Source organism: Gilbertella persicaria, assembly GCF_025201335.1.
Source record: "Gilbertella persicaria strain CBS 190.32 chromosome Unknown B0P05scaffold_25, whole genome shotgun sequence".
NCBI classification, from domain to species: domain Eukaryota; kingdom Fungi; phylum Mucoromycota; class Mucoromycetes; order Mucorales; family Choanephoraceae; genus Gilbertella; species Gilbertella persicaria.
The window spans coordinates 131082-155000 of record NW_026251986.1 but is presented as its reverse complement, the minus strand read 5'-3'; the positions used below and the strand labels follow the sequence as shown (position 1 = coordinate 155000).

The 23919-nt window shown below is 37.6% G+C and overlaps 11 protein-coding genes across 11 annotated transcripts; 7 read left to right on the top strand and 4 right to left on the bottom strand.

The window, feature by feature from the left end:
- The first annotated feature begins 264 nt into the window (after positions 1–264).
- Positions 265–2810, top strand: B0P05DRAFT_545859 (Rho GTPase activation protein). Its single transcript, XM_051578691.1, has 5 exons — positions 265–490; positions 546–692; positions 737–955; positions 1012–1680; positions 1747–2810. The coding sequence occupies exons 1-5, from the start codon at positions 364–366 to the stop codon at positions 2496–2498; spliced, it is 1914 nt and encodes a 637-aa protein (XP_051433832.1). The 5' UTR covers positions 265–363; the 3' UTR covers positions 2499–2810.
- A 934-nt stretch (positions 2811–3744) lies between these two features.
- Positions 3745–4706, top strand: B0P05DRAFT_545857 (uncharacterized protein; the record flags this gene model as incomplete). Its single annotated transcript, XM_051578690.1, has 2 exons — positions 3745–3819; positions 3874–4706. Coding segments are annotated over 2 exons (761 nt in total), but the record flags the coding sequence as incomplete, so codon positions are not given.
- Positions 4707–4960: 254 nt separating this feature from the next.
- Positions 4961–5753, top strand: B0P05DRAFT_545854 (uncharacterized protein). The gene is made up of 2 exons (XM_051578689.1): positions 4961–5156; positions 5199–5753. Exons 1-2 carry the CDS (start codon positions 4994–4996, stop codon positions 5663–5665), a joined length of 630 nt encoding a protein of 209 aa, XP_051433830.1. The 5' UTR covers positions 4961–4993; the 3' UTR covers positions 5666–5753.
- Positions 5754–5783: 30 nt separating this feature from the next.
- B0P05DRAFT_545850 (uncharacterized protein) lies at positions 5784–7451 on the top strand. The gene is made up of 5 exons (XM_051578688.1): positions 5784–5928; positions 5981–6187; positions 6235–6343; positions 6398–6540; positions 6589–7451. Exons 1-5 carry the CDS (start codon positions 5815–5817, stop codon positions 7366–7368), a joined length of 1353 nt encoding a protein of 450 aa, XP_051433829.1. The 5' UTR covers positions 5784–5814; the 3' UTR covers positions 7369–7451.
- On the bottom strand, positions 7452–8702 carry B0P05DRAFT_545845 (erwinia chrysanthemi IndA protein-like protein-like protein). The gene is made up of 6 exons (XM_051578687.1): positions 8537–8702; positions 8384–8494; positions 8240–8331; positions 8083–8194; positions 7586–8026; positions 7452–7541 (listed from the first exon to the last, which is right to left on the bottom strand). Exons 1-6 carry the CDS (start codon positions 8688–8690, stop codon positions 7462–7464), a joined length of 990 nt encoding a protein of 329 aa, XP_051433828.1. The 5' UTR covers positions 8691–8702; the 3' UTR covers positions 7452–7461.
- Positions 8703–8719: 17 nt separating this feature from the next.
- Positions 8720–10107, bottom strand: B0P05DRAFT_579841 (Scramblase-domain-containing protein; the record flags this gene model as incomplete). The annotated part of the gene is made up of 4 exons (XM_051581968.1): positions 8720–8972; positions 9018–9281; positions 9327–9795; positions 9927–10107. 4 exons carry the CDS (start codon positions 10105–10107, stop codon positions 8720–8722), a joined length of 1167 nt encoding a protein of 388 aa, XP_051433827.1.
- B0P05DRAFT_138702 (uncharacterized protein) lies at positions 10026–11379 on the top strand. Its single transcript, XM_051573049.1, has 3 exons — positions 10026–10286; positions 10328–10785; positions 10831–11379. The coding sequence occupies exons 1-3, from the start codon at positions 10106–10108 to the stop codon at positions 11248–11250; spliced, it is 1059 nt and encodes a 352-aa protein (XP_051433826.1). The 5' UTR covers positions 10026–10105; the 3' UTR covers positions 11251–11379.
- B0P05DRAFT_588090 (uncharacterized protein) lies at positions 11247–11810 on the bottom strand (the record flags this gene model as incomplete). Its single annotated transcript, XM_051582636.1, has 2 exons — positions 11247–11480; positions 11529–11810. 2 exons carry the CDS (start codon positions 11808–11810, stop codon positions 11247–11249), a joined length of 516 nt encoding a protein of 171 aa, XP_051433825.1.
- Positions 11811–13282: 1472 nt separating this feature from the next.
- Positions 13283–15062, bottom strand: B0P05DRAFT_545834 (adenosylhomocysteinase). Its single transcript, XM_051578686.1, has 5 exons — positions 14918–15062; positions 14842–14858; positions 14752–14765; positions 14451–14701; positions 13283–14407 (listed from the first exon to the last, which is right to left on the bottom strand). The coding sequence occupies exons 1-5, from the start codon at positions 14952–14954 to the stop codon at positions 13431–13433; spliced, it is 1296 nt and encodes a 431-aa protein (XP_051433824.1). The 5' UTR covers positions 14955–15062; the 3' UTR covers positions 13283–13430.
- Positions 15063–17104: 2042 nt separating this feature from the next.
- B0P05DRAFT_545830 (rab-GTPase-TBC domain-containing protein) lies at positions 17105–20256 on the top strand. Its single transcript, XM_051578685.1, has 7 exons — positions 17105–17456; positions 17521–17630; positions 17683–17798; positions 17845–17901; positions 17962–19217; positions 19264–19321; positions 19370–20256. Exons 1-7 carry the CDS (start codon positions 17434–17436, stop codon positions 20171–20173), a joined length of 2424 nt encoding a protein of 807 aa, XP_051433823.1. The 5' UTR covers positions 17105–17433; the 3' UTR covers positions 20174–20256.
- A 305-nt stretch (positions 20257–20561) lies between these two features.
- B0P05DRAFT_545828 (uncharacterized protein) lies at positions 20562–21387 on the top strand. The gene is made up of 3 exons (XM_051578684.1): positions 20562–20600; positions 20642–20829; positions 20875–21387. Exons 1-3 carry the CDS (start codon positions 20595–20597, stop codon positions 21260–21262), a joined length of 582 nt encoding a protein of 193 aa, XP_051433822.1. The 5' UTR covers positions 20562–20594; the 3' UTR covers positions 21263–21387.
- The last annotated feature ends 2532 nt before the right edge of the window (positions 21388–23919 follow it).

The following is a 23919-nucleotide window of genomic DNA, read 5'->3' as shown; positions in this document are numbered from 1 at the left end:
TCAATTAGACAAGTGAATGTCGATCTGTAATATGACCTCTACCAGATATCCAAAAGCTAGGCTGAGCCAAGACAGAGAAGTACAAGTGTGCCTTAGTGGTATTTTAGTACTTTATTTCCTTATCACAGTCTGCGTAACAAAAAAACGGATCGCTGAAGCATGAACTCAAAGAAGTGACTAAGGCGAAAATGAATAGCTTATATAGAATAGTCAGGTATTTGGAGTTACACGTATCTACGGTCTTTCCATATACGACAAGTGAAATTTCAAGATGTAACGAATTGATGTAATTTGTCACACTCACAATCTGCATATATATGATGGCTTTTTTTTTTCTTATTTTCTTTTCATAATTTATATTTAATGAAGCGATCTAATAGTAACCCTACATCTTCATCCTTAAGCAAGCGACGATCCTTTCGTGGTTGGCTCAAAAGAGTCACGATTCCTAATGGCAATGGCAGGAAGGTTGATCCAAATATGCCTAAAGGTAAGCTTTTTCCTTGGAATTGCATTGACAAAACGAATTGACAACAAAAAAAAAGGTGGCGTATTTGGTATTCCTCTTTCTATGTCGATCAAGTATGCCAAAACCACAGTAGGCTATATTGATGATGATAATATACGACATACAAAAGCTGGTGCTATTCCTATCGTTGTTGCTAAATGCGGTTCATTCCTCAAGAAGAATGGTAAACATCTATATCAATTTATTAGGTACTTACTTGATACATAGGGTTGGCCACAGAAGGCATCTTTCGAGTCTCTGGCAACATAAAGCGAGTAAATGCCTTGGAGTTTATTTTTGATCAAAGTACCAGCAATTATGGATTGGATCTAAACTGGGATGGTTACACAGTTCATGACGCTGCAAGTCTCTTAAGACGTTATCTGAACAAATTGCCTGATCCAGTTATCCCCTTTGACTATTATCAGCAATTCCGTGATGTGATGAGTAAGTCAAACGGGTATTTTGCGCTAAAAAATGCTAATGTACCATAATAACAATAGACAACAAGACATACACGAATAATGAAAGTCGTATTGAAGCTTTTCAGAAACTGATTCAAAGCTTGCCTACTCCACATCAACATTTATTACTCTATATGCTCGACACACTCAGCCTATTTGCATCTGCTGCTTCCGACACTAAAATGAATATACCCAACCTTGCCGCGGTCTTTTGTCCAGGTCTACTTCGTCACCCTGACCATAACACGCCTGTTCAGTACAAGATATCAAAATACGTCATTGAGTTCCTGATCGAGTTCCAGTCTCTCTTTACTATGCAGCTACTCGCACCAACTCACACACAACAAAAGAAACTATCTACTCAAAGTAATAATGGCGATATACCACCTGTACCTATGCTTTTACCTTCTTCATACCCTAAACCACCCGTTGGCCCTTTACGTGTCATGAATCCCTCCTCTCCTTCGACCACCACACATTCCTTATCTTTAACAAACAATCAAAGCTCATCATTTATTGAATCACCTACTGATTTAACGGTTGAACAACAAAACCCTAGCTTGCTTGTACAAACCATGAAACCAGATGCCAAAACACCTGAAGAAAACAAATCACCAGTAGAAAGAACAATGACCATGCTTGCTCCTTATTATCGTCTCTTATTGGAAAAAGCACAATTAACAAGACATAAACTCGAGCCACATGTTGGTAAGCACTTTTTAGGTGCATTCATGGCAAGCCCATTATTAACCATAGTTTTTTTTTCTTTCCTAGCTAAACCAACCGCCCTGTTAGTTTGTGCATCTGTTTTTATGATGATGTTATGTGTCATTGGTTATGAAGCCTATTTAGCGATTAGTTTCTCCAGTTTCGAGCCGATCTTTTTCTTTATTGGCTCAACTTGTTATTGGAATCTGCTGTACAAATGCCTTCCCGTATACTCTTCAACTAACGATAAGGCTCCTGTTCCAAGTGAACCATCACCCATTGAACAAGACACAGAGGAGGAAATTTTCCCTGAAACTACGATGGACGCTGCTGCTGAAGAAGCCATGATGAATGATGAAAGTATTATGTCTGAATGGCGTGATTTACTTACCCGATCATGGAAATTGTCCGAGAGCGACCATTCATCTGGCAGCAACACAACTGCCAACAAAGCAGATGATGAAGCATCTATTATGAGTCGAGCTAGTCGCTTTAATGAAGAAGATGATATCGTTCCTTCAAATAGTGCAAGCAGCAGCAGTGAAGAAGAAGACGAAGACCTTGGTTTTGACCCAGAGACACTTGAAATGTACTTGTCACAATACGATCAAATCAAGAGAGACGCTGAATTAGCCAAGAAACTTCAGATTGAAGAACAAAGAGCAAGAGACGAAAACAATCCTTTTGTAGTAGATACCTTGAATGTCAGCAAAGCCAAGAACGCATCTAGTGATTCTTTAAAGACGGTAGGAGATATGACTACCACACCTACCGATAACCAAAAAGAAGAATGGAAGATTAGAGTATTCTCTCGTTAAATTATATTATGTCTTTATTATGTATGTATGTATATATCCCCTTTATGTCTTACAGTGGTTTTTAACCCAATGTTCGCTTTCCAATCAATTAAATTCGTTTTGGTTCCCAACCAAAGTTCACTTCTTAATAGTCCAATCTTTGCTCTTTTATTTGTCAAAATTCGTTTTGATACTAGCTCAATTTTCGCATCATCCAAAGTTCACTTTGTCAACACAGTGTAAGCAATTAAAGAAAAACACAATTACTTGCGCTATGGTGACGGAGAGTGGAGCCATCGTATACGATTTTATTTTCTTTATGATAAATAAGTACTACGTGATACACTATTTTCGTCATTTCAGGGTAAAGCAAAAAGCTTTTTTGATTTAAGGTTTTGTGCTATGACATTTTTTCTCTGTTTGCACCACTTAATCTTTTTTGGTTTGTTTTCTATATTTGGATTAACTCATAAGGTTCACTGAAAAAGCATCATTTGTTACAGTGGGATTTTGCCAGATATGCAGAAATACAGTCGAGCTGTTTTCTTTCTGGGAGACAATTTGAAAAGGAAGGGGCGTATATTATTATACAAAAAAAACATGATCCCCGTACTATTTCATTCTCCTTTCTTTAATAAACAAGGTATTTACTAATACCAAAACCCTAATTTCAATTGACCACCTTGTCTTATTTGTCATGCAAAAGAAAAAAAATAGAGACTGGTTATATGTCAAATTTAATACAGGAAATGATTAATTTCGAGGAGTTTATACATCTTTTTATATCCAACAAATGAACCTCTGTCACTGGATATAGAAAATGATACTTCATACAACTTATTATTAATATTGATGAGTATTTTTTTTTTTAATTCTGGAGTAGATTGCAAGATAGGGAACACTTTTTAAAAGCGCCCTTTCAGGGATGATATTGTTACAATTGAATTATAGACAAAAGAAAAGAGGAGTCAGCCTTTTTTTTTTATTCAAGGAGGCTCTTTGTTCATGATATCAATACCTGAATGAATAGACTATAGTTACTGAATCAATTAGACTAGTGAATTTTGTCAATATCATGATTCAATTGATGAACTGTAGATATAAAGAAAAGGGTCCTTAAAGATGATTAATGATCATAAGTCCTTAATTAAATCGATAAAAGACATGAGATGATACCAAAAAAGACATGTATTAATCTGCTACAAGTCGTATATAAAGCCGGCCATTTTCTTTTATGCTTTTTTCTCTTTTCCATATCCTTCTTGCAAGATGAAGCTCCAAACTATTTTTTTATTACTTGCTCTTTTAGCTATTATGTTTCAAGTTGCTTATGCTGAAAATGGTAAGATAAAAAAAAATAAGTCAGGTTTTATATGCATGTAATAATGCTTGACAGAAAATGAACCTGATGAAGACGAGCCTGATGAAAACGAAGTTGACGGAAACGATGCTCCTAAACGAAGAATTATCCATAACGTAGAAAAAACAACCACCCATAGTCTACTCCCTCCCTCTCATACTGTAGTAAAGCAAGCTGATATTGAGACCGGTAAGAAAAATGAAGAGACTCAGCATCACAGCACAGTAAAGAAGCACGAAAAAGAAGAAGAGGCTCAACACCATAGTCCACCAAAGAAACACAAAGAAGAAACAGAAGACGAAGAGAAAGAAGAGAAACATACCACCACAAAAGCAAAAGAAACTCAAGGCCAACATAAACACCACCACCATCATACAGCCACAGCTGATGCTGCTACTTCCATTACTTTTGAATCTGGTTTATTTACAAACACTTGGCCTGCTTCTTCAAAGTCTATCAAGCCTAAAAACACTTTGTCGGATTTTTCTAAGTCCATCGCACCCACAAGTACTTGGGATGACGCCTCTCATATCTCAAGCACTGTTTCTTCAGATACCACTTCAAGTGATCTCTTCTCTGCTGCTGCTGCTGTTGCTAGTTCTACTGGAACTTTTACTAACACAATTTCTGCTACAGCCGCTTCAACGACAAACATTCTATTGCCATCTATGATCAGTAATGCTTCTAGCGGTAAGTCGTTTTTGTTTTGTTTTGCTTATTAGTGTACTGATTTTATGTAGCCTCAAGCACTACGCTTACTCCCTATACTCCATCACCTAAATCTTCTGTTTCCCCTTCAAGGCCTGTCTCTGGACCTAGTGTGATTAGTTCTTCTGGCCACAACATGGAATTTTCACTTATTAGTGTAGCTGCCATTGGCATCTTGTCCTTTTTGTGGACATTAGCTTAGTTATGATAGTAATAAACCTTATAATTCGTCTGCTTAAGAGAGAGATTGTTTGCGAATAACAACAATTTAGGTACGTACTGCAAGGGACACTGTCTTACTCTTTGAAATACTATAGGAGAGCTGTCAAGGAGATCAACGTTGATTTTTTTATGTTGCATATAAACAAATCCATTTTTCCATTCTTTTTTTTTTTAATCTCTTGAGTATCCTTTCTTTTTTTTCTCTTTTTCATTATTTGTTTCTACAATGAAATTTCTTGCTCTTGTCCTGTTTACTGCAGTTGCTTCAGCTCAAATCACTGCACCTACAAGAAACTATAATGTTACAAGTCCTGTCAGTAATGGTCCTTATGTCGTAGGACAAATCTTGCCATGTACCTATCGTCTTTTTTCTGATGTAGATAGTTCAGGTAAACAGATCTAAACAAAGCTCTAAAACTAATGCATTATAGCTCTTAATCTTCAAATTGACTTAGTACCTACTGCTCCTGCCATTGTACCTGCTGCTCCTTCTGCTGCCAATACTTCTGCTAACACCACAATTAATGCCACAAGTACTACAATTACTGTGGCAGCTACAGCAGACGTATCCAAGACAGATGCGTTTATTAAACGTGAAGGCAATCTTACTTATTATGAACATTCAATTAATTTCAATATCCCCTCTACTGTGAAGCCAGGCAATTACCACGTTGTATTCTTCGACAAGGCCACTAATACCAAGTTACCTATTCCTATTGAAATCCGTCCTGCTGCTGCTCCTACTTCAGCTGGTCCTAAAGCAACACTGAGTGGTTTACCCGGCCGTCCCCAATCGTCTGGATCTATTTTTGCTCAGGGTGCCGGTGCTTCCACTGCTAGTGTTTCAAAAGCCCTTGTTGCCTTGTTTGGTGTTGCCAGTCTTGCTTTCTTATTATAAAAGAATAAACATCAATTTTATGTACCAAATAGGAGTGCATCACTTATATGCACAAACCGGAGTTTATTTCTTGCGTGTAGCATTAAACAAGTCTTTTTTTCTTCTTCTTTTCCCTTACTTTTTTTTTTTTTACTTTTTTTCTTTTTTGTATGTCTCAGTTTTCAGATGAGCAGTTTGAAGTTCAGTGGAGTCACAGTAACTCAACTGCTGTTCTTGACCCTCTCAGTAACGACAACGAATCTGCTATTTTATCTTCACATAGTGTAAAATTATCTATTTATTTCCTTTCATTTTGACTAACTTGTTATACACTAGTACATGTCAGACTCGTCACATGTAGATATCGATATCTCAGAACAACATCAAGTATTTAATGACAGTAGTAGCAGTAGCAGCAGTAACGAGAGTTTCACGGAGCACAAGAAACAGCCCATTGTTCTGAACAAAAAAGTGTTTGTGACTGATCCCAGAAAAGAAACCGAACAAAGCAGTACATTCATATCTTATCTTGTTCAATCCAATGTAAGCAACCAGTTAGCGTTGTGCCGTTATTGATAGCTGTGTTTTAGCGAAAACAAGTAAGAAGACGGTTTCAAGATTTTGTGTGGCTTCATAATGTGCTCTATCATCACTTTCCTGCATGCTTTGTTCCTCCTTTGCCTGATAAACATCGTTTAGGTAAGACAAACAACGTCATCTCCTCTTCTTTGCTTTATGTGTAACATGCATTAGAATACGTCAAAGGGGATCGATTCAGCTCAGAGTTTATTGAGAAGCGAAGAATTAGCCTTGAGAGATTTACGCAGCGTATTGCTCGACACCCAATTCTCGGTCGAGCTGATTTTTTTATCATGTTTCTCGAATCCTCCGAGTTTGTGAGTTACTTGTGTCTTCATTCAAAGCCAACTCATAATTATATGTAGAATGATGCTTCTGCTAGAGCATTACGGGAAGGACAAGAAACGATGATGGACACTATTGGAGATTCACTCTTAAACGCCTTTTCAAAAATACGTAAACCGGATCCTCGATTTATTGAAATGAAAGAACGCAGTGACCGTATGGAAGAAAACCTGGATATGTTACAAAAGACGCTTTTGAGGACAACCAAACGTACACAAGATCTAAGCCATGATTATGAAGAGTTCACTGTCAGTGTGCGTGAATTGGCTGATATAGAGCCTTCATTCAAACCAGACTTAGATTGCTTTGCTCATGGACTTGAACAGTATGCAACATCACTCGGTGCTATGGCCGCACAAGACAGTCAGTGGCAGATTGAAGTACATGACTACATGGCGTATTATCATGCAATCAAAGACGTGCTTAAATTACGCGATCAGAAGCAACTGGATTTCGAGGAGTTATCTGATTATCTGCAATCTACCATGGATGAGCGAGCCAAGACCTTACGAGAGAAACCGACAGGCGTTACAAACTATATCACAGGCAAACTGAATGAAGTACGAGGAGCAGATGTAGATAAGATCAAGCGAGAAAAAGTACTACGGTTAGATGAACGTGTGCGAGAACTACAAGAAGCCATTGACCAGACACATCAAGTCAACACTGCATTTTCAGACCAAGTCAAGAAAGAAGACGCATTTTTCAATCAGAATAAACAAGTGGAAATGTTGGATGCCTTAAAGACATATACCGATGCTAAAGTGGATTTCTATCGCAATGTAAGTGAACTCACATAAACAGTCTACTAAATTATTTACAGAATGTACAAGTGTGGAGACAAGTAGTTCGCATGCTTGAAGATAATAATGAGAATGTACAATAATAAATATTTATTCATAATTTTTTAATTTAGCCAATTGCACAGCAATTCTAGCACCAATGTGTGCATTGTTCTTGACAAGAGCAATGTCTAATACATAGATTAAATAAGCAGTAATGATAATGATAACTTACTAGCAGCGAGTGATTCTCCTTGAGTCAATTCAGCAATTCTCTTTAATAAGAAGGGGGTTTCTTCTTTGCCAACAACACCATTCGCTCTGGCTTCAGAAACAGCAGTATCAATGGCTTGTTGAATAGACTTGGTGTCAGCAGCATCAGTCTCAGGGATAGGACAGGCAAATACCATGCCACTATTCAATTCTAGTTGATGATTAGCTAAAATAGATTTAGCAGCATCCAGTGGGTTGTCAAGGTAATAAGGACTTTTATAGCCACTATCAGGTGTATAGAATGCAGGGAATGTCTTGTCCTTGCCCATGGTAGTGACAGTAACACCTTGGGTTTCAAGAACTTCAAGTGTTTTGGAAATATCCAAAATACTCTTGACACCAGCACATACAACAGCCACAGGTGTTCTTCCCAATTCTGTCAAATCAGCACTGATATCAAATGCTGCATAGATTGAATCAATACAAACACACACACAGAGAGACCTATATTTTACTTACATTCTTCTGCTCCTCGATGAACACCACCAATGCCACCTGTGACAAAGATAGGAATACCAGCAGCTCTAGCCAAAATCATTGTACTTGCTACAGTAGTAGCACCTACTTTTTTCTATAAAATAAAGTCAATCAACAGATCAACACCAATATTGCCTACCTGAGAAAGCACCATAGACAAATCACGACGCGATGTCTTTTGTGCCTCACGTCCCACCTTGCCCAAGTGCTCTAATGTTTTATCTGTCAAACCTAAAAAAAAAAAGAAAGCTTAATAGACTTGATGGCGTGTGAATCTGATTACCAATATGAACTTTGCCGTCCAACAAGGCAATCGTAGCAGGAATAGCTCCTTCTTTACGAATAATATCCTCTACTGTTCTTGCTGTCTCTACATTTTGAGGATAAGGCATACCTACAATACATAAGAAATATTGAACAGCTTCTTTTTCTTTACCATGACTAATAATAGTAGACTCAAGGGCAACAACAGGTCCTTGATTCTGAATAGCAGCCTTGATCTCGGGCGTGATCACAAACTTATCTGCCTGAGGTAAAGCATGAAACTGTCTTTTGAAGATGGGCAATAAACGACGTGTCTTTTGCAACATGTTTAAAATATGAGAAAAAGAGTAGTTTATTAATCATTATTTAAAAAGTCGCTTAGAGTATCAAAAAATCCAGGTCCGTCATCTGGGTTACTGACACCTGCTTCTTCATCAGATAACCAAGGGTCTCCCCATTCAGTTGTGCTATCTTGAGGCGTAGAAGGAGGTGCAGAAGCAGTAGGATTGGGTTTATTGTCGTCCATGACAGGTGCTTCTTCATTCACTTGTTCTTCTCTTTCTCCTCCACCATAACCAAACATAGGGAAAGGCAAGAATCCGCCCCCACTATTCAAATGTCAAATATATATAGATGGTTATAAGTCCACTTACCCATGCGTAGAGTGCCTTGAAAAATAATCAAAATCAATAGAGACAGCACAAGCAAGAGTCACGGCTCTTTCATCCAACGTCATGCCTCTTGAATTGCCTTCAACAGCATCCATACGGAGCACATATTCACCTGTGTCTGTAAAGATTTCTCGGGCAAACCCCACAAAATTACGACTCACATTGCCCAATACACCACCTTGTTCATCTTGAAGGTTGAAATCCCAACCCAAAAAGGGAGTATCAATGGTAGCAAATTGCTTTTTACTAATAGAGGACCATCAATAGGTTACGCTGTATGTACCCACTTACCCAATAAACAGGTCATATTTTCTTCTCATCAAATGCCATCGTTGTTGTACTTCTCCCACTAATTCATCGTCCGCTGTATAAATAAATATACGACTGTTCACCAAGGAATAAGGACGCTCAATCTTGAATACTACTTCACCTTGTGCGTTCATGATGGTAGCCTTCATTTTTCGATGTGTTCTCAAGAATTGACGACTGATTGATTTTGCAAATCCTTCTTCTTCTGCAATGTAACCAATATGATTACCTTGAGGATCCATGATACGATACTTGTTGGCTTGTTCATAGCCCAAGAATACATTCATCATTTCAAGTTCACGACCCACAACAAGGGCTGACTGTGTCAAGAGAGCTGCACCTGTAGAGTCAGGCTTGATGACTTGGTTTTCTTGTATAGGTACTTGAACAAGTGTGTTGGTCGAAGAAGCAGAAGGAGTTGGTTTTTCATAGTATAAGGCATCATGCGTGACTAATTTTGGTTCTTCTAGGATAGTCGAGCGTTTGTTGTTAATGCGTAGTGGTTCTACATGGTTTAATACGCGACTACGCGGACCTAATCAGCAGTAAGAAGAAAGGCCAATACTCTAGTTGACTCTTTACCTAGTTGACGTGATCTACGTAAAGAGGAATAGAAAGCAAGGCTTGTTTGACGACGACTGCGCTGAACAAGTGCAGGAAAGAATCGATACATGAAAGAAAAATAATGCGCATCTGTGTCCGCTTTTGGAAGATGTTCTCGAAAAAGACGAGTGGCTTGGTATTCTTTTTTTCTTTCACTCATGTCTGAACAAACCAATGCACCTGTTGGGCCACAGCCTCATCGAAGTCAATTTGCCATGGACTTTGACAACTTGGACAAGGAATTGTCTCAAGTGCCATTGTTCATGAGCGACTTGCCTGAAGAAGAAAATATTGCTTTGTCTGCTCTTCAATCACTTGCATTTGATGGCTCACCTGAAGGTATACACATTGTAGCATCGACACATACTCATAGGGTTTAGAAATCGCACAAAACTTTAGAGAACAGGGCAACGATTGTTTTAGAGCAGGAAAGGCCAGATATCCAGATGCTATTGCCTACTATACAAAGGCTATTGATACAGAATGTAAAGATCAGTCTATTATTGAAGCATGTTTAGCTAATCGTGCTGCATGCAACTTGGAATTACAAAACTATGGCCGTGTGCTGAACGACTGTTCCCGATGTCTCAAGATCAACCCTAAGAATGTCAAGGCACTCTATCGTTCGTCCAAAGCTTTATTGGCTCTTGATAAACTGGTGGAAGCGATTGATTGTTGTAACCATGCATTGACCATTGACCCTGAAAATAAGCCAATTCAAGACATTAAGCAAAAGGCAACAACTCGCAAAGACTATATCGATGAAAAGATTAGACAAAAAGAAGAGAGAGAAGAAAGAGAGCGAAACAAGAAACAAATATTAGAAAATGCATTCAAGGTAAAAACGAACCCCCAACACAGCTCAATGCTTATTTATCTATAGGAACGCAATATCAAGATTGAAGTAGTCGACAAGGATGTCAGAGACAAAGCCAATATTGAATTTGACCATGAAACACAAACATTGAGTTGGCCTGTCTTTTTCTTGTATCCTGAATACAAAGAATCCGACTACATCCAATCCTTTAACGAAACAAACACATTTAATGATCATCTTGAACTGATGTTTGAACAGCCAGCTCCTTGGGACACTAAACATCAATACACAGTCGATAAGTTGGAAGTCTATTTCGAAGACACTCGTGGACTCAACCCAAAGCTGATAAAGATCGGCAAAAAGTTACCTTTGAAAAAGATCTTGTCACTAGAGCAATATGTGATCAAGAATGGTGTGCCTTCCTTTATTATCATGCCCAAGAATTCAGATTTCAAGCAAGAGTTTATTAATAAATTCAAGCATTAGTGATGTACTTCTGTCCAATCATCGTCTGATAGTTGCTTTGAATAAATGTCTGCAAAAGGATTGTCGTCTTCCTCGATCACAACACCTGTAATATTGTTTCCTTTGGCATTTAGTAATTGTCTTTTTCGCTCTAGCTCTTTTTCCTCTTTTAGTAATAACTCATTTTCCCTTTCTAGTATGCTTTTGCGAACAGAAATAGAGCGCTCCATTTCAGAAATGTTATAATTGGTCTATGAAATTCAATACAGCTATACTTTTTATAGTCTGATATATCTTACCTCTTGTTCTTCGTCTTCAAATTGCCTTCGATGCCTTAATTCATAGTCTTTTTCTTTCCAGATAGAAAGTGGTTTGTTATCATCATCGTCGTCGTCTTCATTTTCAAATACAGTGACTGGTACATGTCTTGATTTTTCAGTATGCATTCGAACATATTCTTCATATTCTCTTTGTTCTTGTCTATCACGGCGCCATTCATACAACGTATTGACTGCTTCATAGCCGCCCCAAATGACGATAAGACCAGAGACTACAATAGCAGCAACAGCAATAGGATGCATTTTTTATTAGGAAAAAAAAAGGAGAAAAAAAAAAGAAAAAGAGACAATATGCCGCCTTTTTATAGCATTTTTTATATCACATGGAGCAACCTTAATTGATAAAGATGGTAAAGGCGCAGTTATCGTCTTTTTTTTTCTATCCATCATATTTAATAAACAACAAACATGTCAGTCTTGTCCTACTTATTTTATTGACAGCACAATCCATTCTCTTCACAGAACAACTTCATTTGTCAAGTTTTATAGTCATTAAATAAAGCATCGCTTTTTCTTTTATGGATGTAAAGGATCAATAATAAGAAAACAGTGTTTAAGCATTTAAATCAGGGTTTAGTATTATTCCATCTATACATGACCATAACCGCAATGAGAGAAACAATTGTATTCATACTATTGAAGTTATCATTTATAGTATCAAATTAGAAAAAGAACAAATTCATGCCTTTGCTAAAACAAGTGTAAAGTCTCTTGATATCCTGCTTGAACGCATGATTCAAAAATATCAATGAAAAGAGTAGACAAATGCACAAGCACACAAAGAGGAGGAGGAGGAGGAAGGGATATAAAGCCTGTTTATGCATGCAAAATTACTTTAAATACCCTTCAACAATGTTTACTAATACCTATGATGCTTTTAGAGCAAAAAGAAGCGACTTGCAAAAAATGGCCATTTTGACCTTTTGACCAAAGGAGGGGGGTACTCAAACGATGCAAAACAGCAACAGCAACAGCAACAACAACAACAACAACAACAACAACAACAAAAGAACTGCAAGTGGTTCAGCCTCGAAGCCATTGATGCCTGACTTTGTGTTAAAGCTTTGCACAAAAGAAACCTTCTTCTTAGACTTGCTGGTCATCGAAGTCAGGAACAAAAATGCCACTCCCTTGCAGCTGCTTTCCGAAACTTTCTGAAAAAAGATAATCGATAAACAGATTGCTTTTGGAAGTCCAGTATCCTGTGGCTATTGGATTGGTGGCGGATGCAGGCCATGTGAAGGCCTTGCGTTGCGAATTGAATAATGATGGCATATACTATGCAGTGGTAGATGCTGAGATCAACTTGCTCTGCGACTACACGGACGTCTGCATTTTGCCATTTATCTTCCAATGCTGCTTGATTGCCCAAAAGACAATCAATAACCTCACGAGACGAATCTTGAGTAGGGAAAAAGAAGACACAAGTGTTCGGGCGAGCTGGCGTCGCCCCTCTTTTGGTGCTCCCGTTAAAGTCAATAAAGTATCTTCTTGATCTATACCATATGATTTATTTAGTTATTTTAATACATTGTTGTGAACACTTCTCTTGTTGATTTTTCTTAACAAGCAAGAGCTTTCTGTATCATCTTTGAGATTTCTGAACATTTGTAATGATCAGCCTCTGACAACAATAGCAAAGTCAGTAATGGTTTCTTAAAATGACTACTAGCTGCTCAAAACTACAATGAAAAATAGCAAAGACAACCCAAAGGTAGTATATTATACACATGTTGAATGCCAGTTTATTTTAATATTTATATGCACCACTAGCATGTATCTCGATAAGAACATGTTGAAACGTTCATTTTTACAAAGGAAGGCTTTACCTTCAACATTAATGATATACAAAAATTAAGCTGTTTAGTAACGGTAGTGGTCAGGCTTGAAGGGGCCTTCAGAGGCAATGCCGAGGTATTCAGATTGAACAGTGGTGAGTTCAGTAAGCTCAACATCGAGCTTGCTCAAGTGAGAACGAGCAACTTCTTCATCCAACTTCTTGGGAAGAACGTGAACACCAACAGTCCACTTTTCGGGTTCAGTCCAGAGAGCGATTTGAGCCAAGACTTGGTTAGAGAAAGAGTTGGACATGACGAAAGAGGGGTGACCAGTAGCACAACCCAAGTTGACGAGACGACCTTCAGCAAGGAGGATAACGTGACGACCGTTCTTCATGGTGAAACGATCAACTTGAGGCTTGATGTTGGAGACAGAGGCAGCGTTAGCCTTCAACCAAGCGACATCAATTTCAATATCGAAGTGACCAATGTTACAGACAATAGCATCGTCCTTCATTTGTTCAAAATGACGACCGACAATGATATCACGACAACCGGTGGTGGTGACGAAGATGTTGGCTTCCTTGACAGCCTTGTCCATGGTGGTAACTTCATAACCTTCCATAGAGGCTTGAAGAGCGTTAATGGGATCAACTTCAGTGACAATGACACGAGAACCGAAAGCACGAAGGGCAGCAGCACAACCCTTACCGACATCACCGTAACCAGCAACAACAGAGACCTTACCGGCAATCATAACATCAGTGGCACGCTTGATACCATCGACGAGAGATTCACGACAACCGTAGAGGTTATCGAACTTAGACTTGGTGACAGAGTCGTTGACGTTGATGGCAGGAAGCTTGAGAGTACCGTTCTTGAACATCTTGTACAAGTTGTGGACACCAGTGGTGGTTTCTTCAGAAAGACCCTTGATACCGGGGAGCAATTGAGGGTACTTTTCGTGAACAATGTTAGTCAAATCACCACCATCATCCAAAATCATGTTAAGGGGTTGACCGTCAGGGAAGTAGACAGTTTGTTCGATACACCAGACGAATTCTGTTGAGTAGTTAGATACACACAGCCTAAATCAAAAACTTACCTTCGTCAGTTTCACCCTTCCAAGCGTAGACAGGGACACCGGAAGCAGCAATAGCAGCGGCAGCGTGGTCTTGGGTGGAGAAGATGTTACAAGAAGACCAAGTAACTTGAGCACCAAGAGCAATCAAGGTACGGATAAGGACAGCAGTTTGGATGGTCATGTGCAAACAACCAGCAATTCTGGCACCCTTAAGAGGTTGAGAAGGACCGTACTTGCGGGCGATTTCCATCAAACCAGGCATTTCGTTTTCGCTAAACAAACAGTAAATATCATGCCTTTCTTTTTAATATCAAATACTTACGCAATTTCGATTTCCTACGAGAACACACAAAAGAGAGAACATTGTATTAATGATACAGGGTCAACCTACAAAATCAAAAATATATATTACCTTCATACCGAAAGCGGCTATAGACAAAATAATTAATACAATGCTACTTAATACCAATAGTAGTTGCATAACTTACCAAGGGAGATATCAGCGACCTTGTAGTTGGTGGACATAGTTATTTGTTTTTGTTAAGAAACGGTAAAAAAGAATTGTTAAAACACGCACTTCCATTGTCCTTTTATTAAGAATTATTTTAGGTTGAAAAATTTTCTAATATACGCAACCAATTAAAAGTAAAGATCAGAAAGAAAGGCTGTCCCAGGCTCCGCTTCATTGGCTGCTTAAATGCATCTAAGTGATGGTTTTCATCTATCAAGTGTAACTAATTTATAAGGAGGCACACGCATAAACACAAACACATGTGTACTCTGTGCATGGAGTCTGTAAAAATGGGATGAATCTTTCTTTACAAGTCTTTCTTAAGGTTTCATTGTTAAGGACTGCTTTTCATATTTTCCAAACCCGATACCTTATGTCTTGTTCGTTATCCAATAAGCTTCTTATGCTGCTGCACTCTTTTGTTCACTACTCTAGTTGCTTTTGCAAAGGGTAGCAAGCAATCCTTTGTTTGGGCAAATCTATCTAGTCCTGTCTAACTACATATCGTGCGAAAAAAAACAACCAGAGAGTAAGCAGGCGGATGTTAAAACTGAGCAATAAGAAGTTGGAAACGGAGAACGGGTTACCTTGCACAAACTTCATTCCATCGTGTTTGAATAAGACTGGACCATTCGTAGTTTGTGATAGTTATCACTGTTTTTTCTATATCTGCCTATTTACTTAGGTACCTAAAAGAAAGAAGATGTAACAAAAAATCTTGTCTATAGCTTTATCTCTTTCAGGAACAAATTTATTGGTCTTGTTAACGAAACAAAAATTTTCAAACACATCAACATATATCGATAATGGTTACACACATACGTATTTTCTCAAGAGAATATCATTATCTGTTATTTAACTTTACTTGTTCTTGTTTGCAAAGTTGCGTTTAGCTATTGATCTTGTATTCTTTGCTTTCTTTAAAGATAATATGTGAATTAATCATAAGTTTCTGAGAATGTATGCATAAATTGTTATTATTTAAAGCTATGAAACACTTATAAAATCAATGATATGTTAGATATACAGCCAAATGGATTTTTCTTATATAAAAAAAACTGAGCCATTAGACTTAAATAAGCATTTAGGCATGTATAATATTCCAATTGTTTTCATGCTTAACAAGATGATGCATATACAAGTCCAAAAAAAAAAAAGAAGCCAAAAAAGGGCATGTATATGAACTGTTGGTATTGGACACATCAATACACAACTTGCTAACTCAACTGATGACAGAAATAATTTTAAATCAGCCTTGTAAACACAAAAGTAAAATACAGTCAGCAGTTGATGATATCTACAACACATTGATTAAAAAACATTTTCTGTATTTTCACGTTATTAGAGAGACAGTGCGACAAAGCAAACACTCAATGCTTCATGCTAGAGTCCATTTGGTACAAAAAAAAAAGAGAGAGCCATTCCATTAAACACAATCAGATCTGAAGCGTCTAATTGCCATTTAACAGAGAAAATCGATGCTTCCATAAATAAGCTGCAAATGTAGTACATCAATATTGCCAAGAAGATCAGCAACAATTCTTGAAAATGATAGAACCTGAATTAAACAAAAGTATAAAAATGTTGTCATTAATACTAGAGGAATTTAATCTAAATGATCTTTGTATTTGAATCTTTTCTGTAGCCTAAATAATCAAACTAAGTGGGAAATGGTTCAACTCATTTGAAGCTAGAATGATCTTGTGTGTAAATCATGCACAATTAATAAAAAGGAAAAATGACGTCAATGAGCTTTTAAGCAGTTCTTGTGTCTACTTCAAGAAAGTAAAAAAAAAAAAAAAAAGATTGGCTTGTGCGCTCTCGTCTTGTATTACTTTGCTGTCATCAACTTTATAAAGTAAATGATGTTATGTATTCAACAAAGAAAAGGACTAGGATTCTTTCTTTGTTTATGTAAGCATTTTGATTCGTTACAACCAAATATTCAGGAGGCAACTAGCCAATGAGCAGAGATGATCGTATATCTATCTCAGAAAGCTGCAGCTGATACAGTGATACATTTAAATTATAGGTATGTTTTCATTGTACTTTTTTCGAGTACAAATTAATAATGCTCTTTGATCATACTAAGCAAATTCATACAAGCAAGCTCCGATGTATAAGTGGAGTTAAAAAATGCCATTTTGATACATAATCATTGTTCAAGGAAAGTATTTTATTGGGCCAATATTTAAGATTGAGTCTTACAATCATTTTGTGTTCTATAAAAAGTTTAATATGAGTCTAATCTTGATGCACTTTTTTTTTGTAGGACAACAATAGCGCCTATCCATTAAAAAAAAATAGAGGGATTTTCTTTTTCGCAATAAAAACCGTGAAACAATAACAATTGAATGAGTCTTTCTTCGGTTGACATTTCAATCACAACACTCTTTAATTAAGAGTCAGCTTAAAAGGCTTATTTTTTTTTCTTTTTACATTTCTTGCATTTTTTTTGTACTCTCTCTCTCTCTTTTTTTTTATACAACTTTCATGGAGTCTACATATAAAGAAAGGTTAGGAGAGACTTTACCCTATTTATGCGTGTGCACATACTTATTTTTTTTTTTTTGCTTTTAGGTTGAAATATTTTCGATCAGTACTCAGTGTTGAAGATGTCGAACAAGACAGTGGAGAGAAGTGGACTCCTGTTATTGACATGAAGTCGTTTCGAGAAGCATGCTTCCATGGTAAACGTCATACAGGAAAGGTCAAATACACACAATAACGCATAACAAATAGGCATACCTGACGAATCTGGTCTTCGCTCTACAGCTTGGAAAGTGTTGTTAGGCTATTTGCCTCCCGATAAAAGGATGTGGGAAACAACACTCAAAGACTCAAGACTCAACTACTATGTATGTACATTCCAATACAAAATTTTTAACCAATAATTATTTATAGAACTGGGTCAAAGATTTATTAGAAGAGCCTGGAGAAGAACCACCATCAAGTGATCATGTATGTTCAAAAAAAAAAAAAGAAAAACTCCGGATACTTATAACTTTAAATTCTTTTTAGCCTTTAAGTGCTGAGCCGGGATCGAAATGGGCGACTTGGTTTCAAGATAACACTATTTTAGAGCAGATAGATAAAGATGTTAGACGCACCTTACCGGACTTTGCATTCTTCCAGTTACATGTACCTGCGAATCCTTTAAACCCTCTCTCGCCTCCTCCTCTTAATGCAGCAGCAACAATAGTCGAAGAAAATTATCACGAATCGGATCCTCTTTCTGCCGTAATTGCGGAGGAAATGCCGACCGAAAAAGAATCAGTAGCAAGACGATTTTCGTTTGGTTTGATGGGTAGACCACGCTCTTCTTCAGCCGCTTCTAGAAAATCATTAAAAATGATGAACAATACAAGTAATTCCAATATTACTAGTCCTCCAAATTCTCTTTTGCCTACATCAGCAGCTCCAAATGGACATACAATTGATAAGAGGGCACGATCTAACTCTAGAAGTTCAGTCAGATCATTTTCTTCTGGTATGCTTGATACAGGATCAGACATCATTTCTACACCACGTAACATTGTCAGAAAGCTATCTACAGCATTCACTTCAAAGAGTAACAGCAATTTTGCATCTAAATTTAGTGGTGGTACACGCAAACCTCTTTTGGAACCCATTTGTTCATACATTCCTACACGTCGTTCCTTGTTTCGACGTATTGCTCATTTGAATGAAGAAATTGGCAACAGAGAACATCAGGATAATGGAACTGAGCACAAAACAGGCAAGAAAGCTACTGATGCAGACACATATGTCATGGACTATCATTGGGAAGCTATTGAACGCATTCTTTTCATTTATGCCAAATTAAACCCTGGTGTAGGGTACGTTCAAGGCATGAATGAGATCTTAGCACCTATTTATTATGTATTTGCAGCCAAGGCAGCCGAAGATGACCCTGAATCACAAGCCTATGCTGAAGCAGATGCCTTCTTTGTCTTTACTACGCTTGTTTCTGATGTACGAGACCATTTTGTGCGTTCTTTGGATCAAGACGCAACCACAGGTATTAACGCAACCATGTGGCGTATGAGTCAACGACTGGCATGGTTTGACCGACCCTTGTTTCGTGATCTGAGCAAAAAGGACGTTAAGGAGCAATATTATGCATTCCGTTGGATTACCGTCCTTTGTTCTCAAGAGTGGGATCTTCCTGATGTAATTCGTTTATGGGATTCTATATTGGCAGATCGAGGAATGCAGGAGGCATCCGAAGAGGGACGCTTTGAATTCTTATTGGATTTTGCGGTGGCTATGCTTATGTAAGTATTCGCATACACAAGATTTAATTTAATAACTGTATGTTAGATGCATCCGTCAAGAACTCATTCAAGGTGATTTTGCAGATAATATGCGTATATTACAAGTAAGTATTATTTCTTGTATCTAGTAAATGTATCTAATGCCTAAATAGAACTATCCCATTGATGATATGCAAGTAGTAATGAATTCAGCATACTCTATACGGGAAGCACGATTGCAAGCAATTGCATCGGGCAGAATTATCCCTGGCGTCAATGATCGAAGAAGCAGTGGATTGTTTAGTGTGGATTATAGTGATGCATCCTCTATTTCATCTACTGGCTCTGGCAGTCGGTTAAAAAAGCTTAGAGACACGACTGATATGGCTCGCGCCAGTCTTGACTCACTCCGAAGGGGCTCCAAGGAATCCTTGGACGACTTGTTTAAGCGCGGACTATCCATCACACGTGGCACAAGTGAAGAATTGGATCGCAAGCGTGCCTCAACAGGAGATATGTCACGTAGTTTATCTCAACGACTTGGTTTTGCCAACAGCTTGGCTGCTAAAATGAAGCGTACTTCCTCTTTGCGTTCTGCTCACTCAGAGAGACAAAACATTGAAGAACAGATACATCAAGATTGGTTACTGGCTAATCAATTAAATGCTGCAGAAAACTATCATACCCAGTATCACTCTAGAAATAACTCCATTGCATCAAACTCATCTAACGCAAGCCTTCCACGGACTAGTTCTCTTATCAATCGTTTTTCACAATTTGTGTCAAGTAAACCAGTTGCACCTTACAGAAACCAACCTTTACCACAAAATCAACAAGATAACACAATGAAAAAAGTAAACTCTCCTTATTCACCAGTTTCATTACAAAGCAAGCAAGATAGACAGCAACAACAGCTGACAAATGGTCTAAATACGCGCCAAACTGTTGTTGGTGCTTATAATAGAGACTATCTTTAATATATATATTTAATAATCATTCATGTATTTTAACTGTAGTATAGCTATCTATTCAATAAATTTGTTTATATGCAATCTATACATTAATTGCTCTATTCATGTAATATCAGTAACAAGAATGCAGTAAAGCAATGGTAGTAACAATATACTTTAATTTGTGTCAATCATATGCAGAATTTCTTGTTTTTCTAAAGAAAAAGATCATCCAAGATGTTCAGGAGCTCAATTCCTAATAGTAGTCAAAAGGAAATTGGGGAAGGGGAATCATTGAGCATATCTTTAACCCTTCCCCTTCTTTATGGGGATTAGGGTCCAAATCCCTTTTTTTTGTTTGAATTAAAAAGATATATAAATAAGTCGAATTTGACAGTTCATTCAAACTATATCTCTCAATTCAATTCTCATTTATCTTATTACAAACATGAAGGTACAATGATTATTGTATAGCATCGTATTGATTTTCTTTAGTTCATTACCTTTGCCTCTTCTTTCATTGGTGCCGCTGTATTGATGGCCTCTACTGCTGTTGCTGATGTTGATTTTATGATGTCTCCCGGTAGTAACACTTGTTTTGCCAAAGGTGAAACAGTCCAATTTGTCTTTGAATGTGATGATCATGAAAGACTTTATGCTGATCTCTACCGCTCTAACGGAAGGTGAGTTTATACACACAGAGCATTGGCTTATTTTTTTTTGGTTAGACGAGTTCAATCGGTTCGCAAGTTCAATATTCAATACTCTCATGGCGATGATTGTTCTCTTGAATGGGTTGTCGACAGAAACTTAAGTAATGGCCGTTACTTTTTAGAGGTCTGTTCTGAAGACAGCGATGATGAAGATGACTTTAGTGACGACGATGACTGCAGCAGAAGCTTCACTTTCGAAGTTACTTCATCTAACAGAGGCTCCAGTGGTTCCACCAGAGGTAACAGAATCTCTCGTCAAAGACACCATGTTCGCTCTCTCGATATGGCCAATGCTTACGCTACAGGCAAGGAGCACCTCAAGGAACGTCAATCAGAGGGTAGTAAGGGTGACATTGACACCAAAGAAACTGTTGAAGGTGTTGATGATGGTGAAGAAGCTTAAGGGATCTTGCTCTTTTACTCTATTATCATTGTTATTACATTATCCCACTCATTGATCATTTCTTCGTTACAATCTAATCATTATCATCATTATCATCATCAATAAAATCCATTTTTATTAATCTAGTCTTATTCTTTGTTACGCTATTTACTACGAGGTAAAACTAGTTTCTTGACAATGTCTTTTATCTTTTCACCATCTCTTGATAGAAAGGATCTATCAGATGTTAATGCTGAACTTGACTTGTCGTTTCTAACCGATTCTTTTCCATTCTGGATATGTTTCTTGATTTCTTCCTTTTTGTCTATGGATAGACGTTTAGAGGATTTTGTGTTGTCAGTGGATTCTTGGTTTTTACTATCAACAAGAGTTGCTGTTTGCTTTTCATCCTCCTTATTTGGTTTATCTGGGTTTTTGACTAAATGTTCCTTTTCTTTATCATGGGAGGTTTGTTCGTGCACAAAGGACTGCTTATTTTCACTTTCATTCTGTCTATGATCATCTTTGGGCAACATTTGCTTTTTAGGTTCCTCCACTGAAGAGGATTGTTTTTCTTTTTGGTCGTCCTTTTCTTTACCTTCTCGTTTTTGATGTTTTTGATTTTCTTTGTCTTTATCTTCTCGTTTTAAATGTCTTTGATCTTCTTTATCTCTATCTTCTCGCTTTGAATGTCTTTTGCCTTCATGTCGAACAGCTTCTTTTTCTTTAGAGTATCTGGGTTTCTTATCCTCATGTGCAGAAGAACGTCTTCTTTCATGATGGTTATCTCTAGAAGTGATTGAGCGTCTTTTGTCATCGTCTCTTGTAGATCGTTTCTTTTCATCACGTCTTTTTGGGGAAACAGATCTTTTTCTTTCGTCATGTTTTCTAGGAGAAACAGATCTTCTTTTGTTCTCATGCCTTCTTGTAGAAGCGGATCTTCGTCTATCCTCATGTCTTCTGGGAGAAACAGATCTTCTTTTTTCGTCTTTTTTTCTAGGAGAAACAGATCTTCGTTTGTCTTCATGTCTCTTGGGAGAAGCGGATCGTTTTCGCTTATAATCTCTTTTTCTAGAAGAATGTCTTGCAGGTGATCGTGAGCGTTTTTTTCTTCTTTCAGAAGGCGATCTTGATCTACGTCTACTACTACTGTATTTTTCGACAGATCTTTCTCTTTTCTTTTCATGGTGATGATATCGACTACTGCGGGAATCTTCTCTTTTGCGGGAATCTACACTGCGACGAGTTTTACTTTCATCTCGTTGTCTTTTTCTTTTATCAGTAGGTGATCGTGAACGACGACGTCTTTCTCTTGAGCGAGAACGCTTCTTTTTCTTTCGCTTTCTCTCCTCTTCTTCTTCCTCACTTTGGTTGTTTTCTGCTTCTTTCTTAGTCATATTTTGACCATGTTCATCCACAAAGTCCCATTCATTCTCTGGCTTCTTGGGTTGTGTAGTATGACGGATGCTGGCTAAAAGTGCAATCGCACCTTCATGCGATGGATCAAGCTTGAGAACACGCTCTAAATGCTCTGCTGCTTCTGGTAATTTTCGTTGTTGAACAAGGCTGTGGTTGTTATTAAATCAGTCGGTAAACAGCTTCTTACCTTTCAGCTAAATGAAACCATCCTTCAGGGTATTTAGGATCCATATCTAATGATCTCTTGTAAAACTCCATGGCTTCCTTGATCCTATTCTGTTTTGTGAATTTGACACCTTCAGCAACTCTAGAGATACATTATTAAAAGAAACAAGATCGTTGCATGACTTACGCATCTCTTGCATAGTTTCTATTCTGGATGTCTCGTAGCTCCATATAATTCTCCAAGGGCTGTAGATCATCTTTTTCAATCAATCTGTCTTGAAGCACGTCCTCTGAACTAGTAAAATCTAATAAAGTTTGCTGTCTTAAAGCCTTTGAATTGACATTAAACAAGCTGGCAAGCTTCAACCATTGATGAGGATTCATCAACATAGCATCGTCATGGATATTAGCTAACCAAGCTTGCTGTTCTGCTGCAGATAGAATAGTAGGTTTCTCAAACAACTTTTTCTTTCCCGTACTCTCGGGCTTGCTTTCTATTTTTTCTATAGTACTTGTAGTGCCCTGTTCTTGTTCTTTTCTCGCCTTTCTCTCTGCTTTACGGCGATTCAAGTCGTGTGCGGCTTCTTTCTTTACTTGTCTAACAGACCGCAAAAAAGACTCGTTCTGAACAAACTTGCGGACTCGGTCTTCAAAATCGTTAGAGCTGTCTAGTCCTTTTAAAAAGACAGTATTGGAAGGCTGGTCAGGTTGAGTTGCCTTTCTGTAGAAATAGTGTCTAGAAAGTGGTGCTTTTGTTTTTGCTTCTTCGTTTTCCATATTCAACACACAAAAAGAAAGAAGGAAGGAAAATGTAACCAGAAAAAAATTGTGACTTTTTATGTATGATACCACATCTTGATAAACTTAAGATGCACTTTCTGTACTCAGTTTTGTTCTAACCGAGAATATGGTCTTCCTTGCTTTTTATCGTAGCCGTGCTAAGAAGAGAGAAAACAGATGGCATTCTCTAAATGTCTTTAGTCTTTAGTTGCTAATTGTATATTGTCTTATATGATTTATTTGAAGAAAAGAATCCTATTGTCACACTTGGTTGTCATTTTTGATGTTGAATGTAGAGATTTCGCCTTTCCTAG